This window comes from Bactrocera tryoni, chromosome 3, assembly GCF_016617805.1.
Source record: "Bactrocera tryoni isolate S06 chromosome 3, CSIRO_BtryS06_freeze2, whole genome shotgun sequence".
NCBI classification, from domain to species: Eukaryota; Metazoa; Arthropoda; class Insecta; order Diptera; family Tephritidae; genus Bactrocera; species Bactrocera tryoni.
This window is the reverse complement of record NC_052501.1, coordinates 62,163,657-62,173,693: the sequence shown is the minus strand read 5'-3', so window position 1 is coordinate 62,173,693 and position 10,037 is coordinate 62,163,657. Positions and strand designations below refer to the sequence as shown.

Below are 10,037 nucleotides of genomic sequence, written 5' to 3'. Positions count from 1 at the left end.
CTCCCCAGTAGTGAAGACACTTGAGGCCTTGCTACTCCCGACCTTCACTCACCACCTGAGCCTAGCCAACCACCAGCATGGATTCCGAAAAGTGCACAGCACCACCACAGCACTTAGCGTCATAAACGCCCAGATAGTTCGTGGCCTCAACCAGAAACCACCCCGCGAAAGAACGATCCTCGTAGCGTTGGACCTGTCAAAAGCGTTTGACACGGTCAATCACACAACGCTACTGCAGGACATCGAAACAACTACGCTCCCTCCAGGGCTAAAGAGGTGGACCATGAACTATCTGAGCGGTCGCCAGTCATCCGTACTATTTCGAGGTAAAACATCTAAACTGAGAAGAATTAAACAGGGGTTCCGCAGGGTGGTGTCCTCTCTCCCACTACTGTTTAACTTCTACATCTCGAAACTCCCACAACCACCAGAAGGAGTTTCCATAACCTCGTACGCTGATGACTGCACGATATTGGCGTCGGGCAATGGAATCGATGGCATGTGTTCGAAGGTAAACAGCTACCTCTCCGACCTTTCTCGTTTCCTCACTGCACGAAATCTCACACTTTCCCCCACCAAATCCACAGAGACCATATTCACAAACTGGACGAAGGAGTATAGACTTGAGCTTAACATTGCAGTCGACGGCGTCAAAATTCCGACTGTCAACAATCCTAAGATTTTAGGTGTAACATTCGACAGTCTATGCTCCTTCTCTCCTCATACGACCGCGATTATCGCCAAAGTACAGAGCCGCAACAAAATCCTCAAGTCGCTAGCCGGCAGCACATGGGGAAAAGACAACCAGGCAACATACAAGGCAATCGGCCGGCCGGTCCTCAATTACGCAGCCCCCATATGGTCGCCTGGATGCAGTGGTACGCAGATGAGGAAACTACAGACCTGTCAGAACACTGCACTCCGGACCACTACAGGATGCCTTTTGATGTCTTCCATTGAACACCTACACAGTGAGACGCTTATGCTCCCAGTTAAGGAGCATAATGAACTCCTCTCCAGGCAGTTCCTGCTGGGATGCCTTCGCAGAAATCACCCCTGCAGTCATCTGCTTGGAGCGGAACCGCCTCCTAGGAGCATCAAAAGGTCATTCCTGGATTACGTCGACGACGTCGTACAGTACGCCGACCGGACTTCGGACGCAACTAACTACAGACAGGTACTGACCGCCATTCACAGCGGAGCCATTAACACCTTCACCGACTCCCTTCCCGTGAATGGCGTTCTTGGAGTTAAACCACCACCCATCGCAGACGAAGAGCTCCAGCTGCCGCGAGAAACGCGTGTGACCCTTGCGCAACTTCGTTCTGGATACTGTAGCAGGTTAAACTCCTACTTATCCAGAATAGACCCTGACATACCCGACGTATGTCCTGCATGCAACGAGTCTCCGCATGATACTGACCACCTCTTTGCATGCCCCACAAACCCCACCCATCTAACACCTTTCTCCCTTTGGTCCGACCCCGTCGAAACAGCACGTTTCTTGGGCCTACCGTTAGATGACATCGACGACAACACAAATGACATTTACCATCCCAACGGGGATTAGATTTCCGTTAAAACAACAACAACATGAACAAAAATTAGTAAGACTTTGTTCATAATTTTAAAACTCTTAATTTATTCTTCAAAATCTATGTCGTTACCCTGAAAACAGTGCCCTTCCCCTCAATACATTTGGGCCAACGTTTTTTCCAATCTTTGAAACAGTTGTTAAAGTCAACTTCCGTTTAATGCCTTCAATTGACACAAAACGGATTCCCAGAGACGTCGTTTGAGTTCGGAAATAAATCAGGCGAATAAGGTAGAGGCGGCATGATATTGATTGCGAAAAAATCACGAAGAATTATTGCACAAACAATATTCTTTGTTGACAGTTTGGCGGGTCGGAAAGTGTGCACCACAACTTGATAATCGAAAAATATAATCTTGATTTTTGACCTGCTTTGATGTGGTTCTTTCTTTCTTCGGTTCACCTTTAACACAAATATTGGATTACTTTATTTACTATGCCAACGTCTTAAATGTCTTGGTCTTTTTCTCCATTTCAATTGTGATCCATCAAATTACCTAACAATAAAACAGTCTCCAGAAGCTCATCGTCATCTTTGTCACACTCTTTGTACCAGTTCATCTCCAAACTCTGATGTACGACCAAATCAAAATATTTTCCAATGAGTAATTATTTTTTGATATTTATTTTTTAAGTATTTTAATTTTTTTCTTTAAAACTGCGCCAAAATTTTGCCGCGCTCAACTACGCTTCGTTCAATGAATCATAACTTGTTCAGTTGTTATTTTTTATTCCCCGAATTAATATTTATGAATAAGATATGAATTTCAAAGAGATTTTTGTGTATTTGACTTATTGCATGGCGATGAATAGAGAAGTTGCTTAGAAGCAACATTGAGGCTAAAAGGGTTACTAAAAATGCTATCGCCCACTAAGTACATACAGCATTACACTAATCAATTGCTTGCTATCTTTAAAATGTAAAAATTTATGCTAGTGTATTTTAAGGTAAGCTAATAAATGTTGGTAAACAATTTTAGTGGTGCCCCTAATTCAAACGATTTTTACGAATTTTCGCAGGCGGCTGTTTTATGTATACAAAATAAATATGTACGCATGTGTCGTGTGAGCAATTAAATATTTCAATTGGAACAACTTAACTTTAATTAATAAAAATGCTTTTTTATATTTTTTTATTTTATTTATTTTTTAATTTTATTTATATTTTTTTAATTTTATTTTCTTTATTGAACATAATTATAATATTAATTATTTTTGTTTCGTAATTTAACTCACAATAACTTTTATTAAGTCAAAAAATGTGTACATTCAGTATATATAATTTTATTTTTTTTCGTAAAAATATTTTAAATGCTACTGGTTTTGTTAAACAATATTCTTTCGTTATTCTTTAACAATAATGGTGGTGTAAAGATGTGTAAAACTAATTTGTTACTTTATATGAATCCAAGTTAAGACTGTTGCAACAAGTGTATATACAATTATGTAATAATGCTTAAATGAAATAATTGTGAAGCAAAAAAAATGCAAAATATAAATTTATATAGAATACTAAGTACTTTGCATTTAAAATTAATTTTATGCAGCTGAATAAAAAATAAATTGAATAACTTTATCAATAATTTGCACAACTTTGAACTTACGACAATAATTTTTTTCATGAAAAACTACATTTTTTTTTCTGAACAATAATTTCTGCATATCCACGGTATTGGATAAGCTATTTAAAGCAAACAGATAATATTTCCGAATAAAGAACGTCAATAAACACTACACTTGTTATTAACTTGTTATTAATTTGACACACAATTTAAAAGCATTCTTCTAAGAAACAACCAATGCTTATGCACTCTTCAACGGCGCACCACTCAATTTTTGACTGGCGTGAAGTACATGCTGTTGAGGAAAGCACGCGTCACATCGCCCACCACCGAGCGATCAGGTATAGACTGGGCCATGCCATAAATTGCCATTTTACTCTCGACGGGTTGACCGGGATCCTTCATGATTTCAGCGACACTTGCTTTGAAGTCAGCTATGAACTTGTCGGCAACGCCTGGTTGAGTGTGCATGTCCGTAACGCATATGTGTATACTGAAGGAAAACGAAAATTAGTAACAAATGCAATGTTTTTTGATTTTTTAACAACAACAAAAACACACCCTGAGGGAAATTGCAATGCGTTTAAATTCCAACCCCGCTTGCATAGCGCATCCGACAGGCGGAAAATATCGAAGACCTTAGAGCCAATAGCGACAACGGATGTAGCGGGCTTGCCAAAAACGAAGACACCATCTACTTTGCGTATGCTGCAAAGATAATTCACAGAATTTAGTTTAATTCTTTTTTAAACAAAAATTAATTGCTTACGCCGCCTCTATGTAGCGCGATGTGTCCACAATGCGTTTGGTCGCCTCCAGATAGCCTTCATGGCCGAAACTCATCATAGTTGCCCAACAAGCAGCAATAATGCCACCTGCACGCGAGCCATTCACGGTGGGTGAGCCATACACGCCGCCCGGCCAATCGGTGGTTACTGTAAATTGATGATTCAAATACTTCTGATCGGAGTAAAGTATGATGGAGGAACCTTTAGGTGCAAAACCATACTAATTGACGCAGAAAAAAAACAATTTTTTATAAAAACACTGTACAAGATTTAGCAAAAAATGTTATCTGCACACCTTGTGTGTATCGGCTGAAATACTGGTGACGCCATTGATGGCAAAGTCGAATGGCTTGATTTTATAGCCAGCTTCTCTGGTTAGCGCAACAACAAAACTGCCCAGGCAAGCATCCACATGCACCGGTATATCGTATTTGAGGCCCAAAGCGGCAATAGCTTCAATATCGTCGATGGTGCCGTAAGGGAAATTCGGCGCTGAACCAACCAACTATGTGAAATTTACAGTTAAGCTTGTTTGTTAAATTTGAAATAGAAAATCGCATGGTTGGATACATTACCAGTATCGTATTGGAGTTAATTGCACGCTTCACTGCCTGCACGTCCACCTCCAACGTCTTCGGATCCACATCTACATAAATTATATGTATTTTGAAGTACTGAGCTGCCTTGTCGAACGCCGCATGCACTGTTCTCGGCACAATCATGTTCGGACGCTGCACATTACGCGTTTCAAGCGCATAATCACGATATGCTTTACACGCCATCAATATGGATTCGGTGCCGCCGGTGGTCATCTGCGAAGACGGGGAAAAGGTGGTAGATAAATATGTGTGATAAAAATTCAATTTTGTATAAAACACACCGTGCCGCAACTATTCGCATCGCCGTGGAAGAGAGTACACGCCATGCGCACCACTTCGGCTTCCATTTTGCACACGCCGGGGAAGATGTCGGGATGCAATGGATTCGTGTATGATGTCTTGCCATATACTTCGGTTATCAGTTCGACTAGATCTGCTTTGAAACCGTACACGGCGCCCGAAACACGCCCTTCACGCCAATTATAGTGTCCAATATTTAAATGTTTATCTACTAGATGTATAATTTCATCTCGGCTCAACCCGTTAGCCGGTAATTCCAGCGACCAGCTGAGATCGTTGCAGCTTTTACTTATTTCACTCTCAAAATCCCGCTTGGCCTTTGAGATTTCAGCATCGATTTTGCGGCGCACGGCCGGCAGTTTCTTGACCAAGCGGAAAAATTGCCGTTTGCCACGCACGAAGAGGCCTGAAAAGTAATGAAAGCGACTAAATTAATGGTTATGCCGAAGGAAGAAAAGCAAATATTTACTAGGTTGTACTCGCCCGAAAAAAAAAATACTGAAATACTGTTGGGGCATTAAATAAATATTTTTTATGCCGTAAAAGGTATATTAATTTTACCACGAAATATTTCACACCCTGAAAGAAAAAAATTTCTGAGGAACTATTAAGTATATATAGCATTAAGAGCCGAGTCGATGATGTTTTGTTACCACGATAGTCTAAAAAAATTTTGTTTCCTTATTGAGTAACCTTAACTTAATTTGAAGGTTGTTTATATCAAACAACGTTATTAGAAAGAGTTAGCGAAAGCGACGGATGCAAACCGTCAGCCGATTACTACAGATTTAGTAAATAGTTATACATGTATGGCAAATGCATTTGTGAAGAGTGAAGCCTCTTTGCAGGCGCAGATAACACTATTTTTTTTAAATAATTTTAGGCTGGGTACGTTGCTTTCGCTAGGATTCAAAGTACAACGATCGTAAAGGTGCATAAAACAACGAAATTAATTATCATTATCTGGAGAGTTATAGCATAGACATAGTAATAAGCCGCCACAATGGTAAGATAAAATAACTTACTAACCCATGACAACTATTTTTTTATTTTTCTGTTATTTCTAAATGTGCTAATCTATTTTTTGTTTTTGAATTTAGTTCATTTCCACAAAATACCGTACACCAAAATATTTATTGATAAGCTTTTTTCACAACCGATTATCAGGGCTTATCAGTGGTAAAGTCAAGCCGACTGCTGATTAAATTAAATATTAAGGAAGATTTTTAATTTCGTAAGGTACATGAGTACGAAAGCACTGCACTGCGCGTTAGATTATATTGGCTGAAATGGCAGAAAAAAATACCAATAAATGACGTCCAAGACTGCAACCAATGTAAATGAAAAGTTTTTGAAACAGCATAGAAAATTACTTTGCATGTGCAGATCAATTAGTACTTGATTGCTATTTAATTTATGAGTTTGAGTACGGAATGTTACCAATTGAGCTCGTTTCTTTACAGTAAATGGAAAAACAATGAATTGCACTTTCAAATGATAGATTATATATATGTATATAATGTTTACTTACTCTCATCCTGATTGATGAATGTCCATAGCCAAACAGTGCCCAGCACTGTTGTCGCTGTAATAGCTGCTACTTGCCATGGTTCTTTATTGCCGAATGCCCGATTCAGTCCACTTGTTATTGGTCCACCAACCTGGAATGGTTTCATGTTTGCGACTTTTTACTCACTATATCGTTGGGTTTGGAATTTGTACTTTTAAATTATCACTTTTCGTTACTTTCCTAACTTATGTATGTACAGTGTATTTTTTAAGCGTTTCTATATATTCGCGGTGACAGCGGTCGAATAATGCTTGCTGGTTTACCCGTTGAAAGCGTGCTAATAACTAAGTGTGAAGCTATCAAATCACCAGAAAGCTTGCCGCACTGCTACACTATAGTATATATGTATGTATATGCACGTCGTTCCTAATTGTTTAGTTGTTGAGAAAACACATGAAATAAAAAGCAGAAATGATAAAGTTAATGTAAAATTTCTTTGTTTAACTGATAGCAACAAATATTTCAGCAGGGTTTCGTAAAAAGCGAATACTGACGGTCTTATTATTCTTTTGTTTTTGTTTATTGCTTTTTTATTTGCTCTTATCTCACGTACATATGTATGTGTATTTATACTGATGTATGAATCAAGGAATCGTGGTCGCTGACCTGATACAAACATATACAAATTAACAAACCTGCTAAAATCTATTTTTGTATAAAAAAGAACAACAACATTAGTTAGCAAACTATCATTCACTTATCACTTAATATGCCCCGGTTGCTTACCTTATTTGCTACACTGCAATAATTATGCACATTTGATCTTATTGATTTGATATCATGTAATTTGTAGATACTGTAAATATTATATTTATTCTGATCAAATAGTTAATTATATTAAATACCAATTGCATATTTGTTAAAATTTAATTTGATAATTTCTTTCCCAATTCATAAACAATTCAACATAATTATATTCCTTCAAATATAAGCAGCTGTTTTATATTGTTCAAGTAAACAAGAGTGAACTTTGCTGTAGTTGCGGTCCAAAAATCAATTGTGAATGAACTTGAGTGTTGGCAACTGACTATATAAGTATTAAATTAAATAATTGTTCAATTGTAATAATTGTTATATATTTAAATTAATTATTTGTTTATATTATGCTTAGAAATCTAATCAAATAATTGTCCTAGTATAAAACTTATAATTTGTGATTCATCCTGGAAGGAATTGGGGTTTCAAAGGGAAGGGAACAAGGAACCATACATGACAATAATCCGTTCCCACGACAGTCGGGCCTATGTAACCCGAACAGACCTAGATTTGTATTCGGCAAAGGACTGTCAACTCGGCATAATTCTGCCGATACAACAACAACAACAATAACCATACATGTTCATATGTTTACGTACTAGACTTTTAAGTAATTTTTACTTTAAATAATACGTTTACAAAGCGTAATGCGGTGTATTTTCAAAAATTGATTGCTAGTTTGACTTGCAGTTGGAGTGTCAAATAGTTTGTTCTTTCTGTTCAAATTTGCTTTCATGTTGGCCAGTTAGTACTATATATCTTTAATATATTATTATCAGTCAAAAGGGAAATAAAATGCTTCAATATACCTCACCTACTTCAATTGGCTTTGTTTTCAAAAGTTTTCTCCTTCAAGTACTTGTAACTTTTCCTATGGGGCCTTGGCTAGCTATGTAAACATTTGTTGTTATCCCTGCATTAACAGCTGATTTACTTATCACTAATTGAGGTGTCAGTGTGTCTATTTAATTCGCAACAAGTGTGATTTTACCATTATTAAGCAAAAAATGTTGCGAGCGATTTATACAACGTTAGCCAAGGTAAGCAAATGCTGAAAAAATGTATGTAACAGATAAGACATATTAGAATTTGTAATATTTTGTAGAGCTCAAATTTAGCAGCAACCGCCGCGACGGCTTCATTGCAAGTTGGAAGCTTTCGGAAACAAAGTACAATAATTAAACAAAACGATGGCGTTCGTGAAATCGTTTTGAATGATCCGAGAGCACGCAATACACTCTCTTGCGAGGTAATGTCATCGATATTGGACGGCATTACAAAGGATGTGCATGACGAAAGTTTGCGTTGTATTGTAATTAGTTCTACCGGTCCAGTCTGGTCCGCGGGACATAATTTGAAGGAAATCGTATGTACATAAAAGTTTGCATATTAATATAGCTATGTTAACGACTAATCATCTCAATAAATTTATTGCAGTCAGCATCTAACGATGGCGGGCATGCGATCTTCAGTCAACTTGTTGATATAATTTTGAACATTTATAAATCGCCTGTGCCAATAATAGCGAAAGTAAATGGCATGGCTACTGCTGCAGGTCTACAGCTGGCTGCTTCATGTGACATGGTTGTGGCATCTGATAAGGCCAGTTTTGCTGCTTCAGGGTATGTAATGTTCAGGAGTGGTTTTGAGTATTAAATGCGGATAACGTTTATTTGTTTGTTTTATAATTGTTTATTGATCTACTTCAGCGTTAATATTGGTATATTCTGCACTACACCGGGTATTGCCATATCGCGTGTTATGCCACGTATGAAATCCTCTTACTTGCTCTTTACTGGTTTCCCCATCAACGCACAGGACGCGCTAACGGCAGGTAACTGCTGGACAATACCTTTTGTTTTTAGAGTTTTAATAAAATGTATGTAAATTAAGGTTTGGCTAGTGTTGTGGTGCCAGAAGCTCAATTAGATGCTGAAACTGACAAAATAACAAAATCGATAAAGGAGAAACCACGCGCTATATTAGCCATGGGTAAAAAGTTTTACTATAAGCAATTGGGCTTGAGTGTCAAGGATGCTTACGATCAAGGCACAGACGTATGTATTAATACGTATACACATTTTTCTAACATGATGATTGTTTGGTTTAAATTGCAGGTAATGGTTAAAAATATCGGTATGGAGGATGCGCAAGAGGGTTTAAGGAGCTTTGTTGAGAAGCGCAAACCAAATTTCAATAAGAAGTGATTCGTGATAATTAATTGTTGAAATTAAGTTAGTTGGCTTGATTTCCTAATCAAATGTTGTTAAATCGTGCATTATATGGATGTGTGTGGCTCGATTTGCAACTCAAATGCATTTATTTTGTGTCTTAAAGGGTTATAAAATATAGATTGTATATAGTTAATAACTATAGATATTTCCTGCTGTCATCAGCGTAGAACAGTAGCGGGTTTAACGGTACCTGTACTTATTTTCATGATATTGTAAATTAATTTTTGTAATAAAGATTTGTGGTGAACTGAATTGGTAAGTGAGTGTTATTAATTTTGAAATATGTCTATATATGGTATGTATATACAGTGTGTGAATTGGAAGTGCGAAAACAGGTGGTGCCTAGTAAGGCAGTTAGATTAGAATTATTAGATTTAGAAGTTCCCAAATCAGCCAGTTCTACGGTATTGAAATTAGTCTGGATATTATTCGACCAAGGACTGATATTTCGAAGATCTATTCCCTGCCTGCATCGGTAAACAAAAAATTAATTCTACTGGCTTGGCCGTCTTTTACCGCTTTGCTTGAATAATTGTTGCTTTTCCTGAGTAGCATTTAATTTAAATAATACTTGAAAAAATGAAACACAAACACTCTCCGTATGCTTTCTTTATTGCAACTTTCGTTATTTTTT

General features: G+C 37.5%; 2 protein-coding genes across 2 annotated transcripts; one reads left to right on the top strand and one right to left on the bottom strand.

Annotated features, from left to right (window-relative positions):
• Positions 1–2,895: 2,895 nt before the first annotated feature.
• Positions 2,896–7,310, bottom strand: LOC120771890 (sphingosine-1-phosphate lyase). The gene is made up of 8 exons (XM_040100159.1): positions 7,140–7,310; positions 6,375–6,779; positions 4,825–5,249; positions 4,520–4,756; positions 4,240–4,449; positions 3,926–4,164; positions 3,718–3,864; positions 2,896–3,649 (listed from the first exon to the last, which is right to left on the bottom strand). Exons 2-8 carry the CDS (start codon positions 6,517–6,519, stop codon positions 3,424–3,426), a joined length of 1,629 nt encoding a protein of 542 aa, XP_039956093.1. The 5' UTR covers positions 6,520–6,779; positions 7,140–7,310; the 3' UTR covers positions 2,896–3,423.
• A 795-nt stretch (positions 7,311–8,105) lies between these two features.
• LOC120771040 (enoyl-CoA hydratase domain-containing protein 3, mitochondrial) lies at positions 8,106–9,662 on the top strand. Its single transcript, XM_040098835.1, has 6 exons — positions 8,106–8,209; positions 8,275–8,535; positions 8,607–8,791; positions 8,879–9,003; positions 9,063–9,226; positions 9,287–9,662. Exons 1-6 carry the CDS (start codon positions 8,177–8,179, stop codon positions 9,374–9,376), a joined length of 858 nt encoding a protein of 285 aa, XP_039954769.1. The 5' UTR covers positions 8,106–8,176; the 3' UTR covers positions 9,377–9,662.
• Positions 9,663–10,037: the final 375 nt, after the last annotated feature.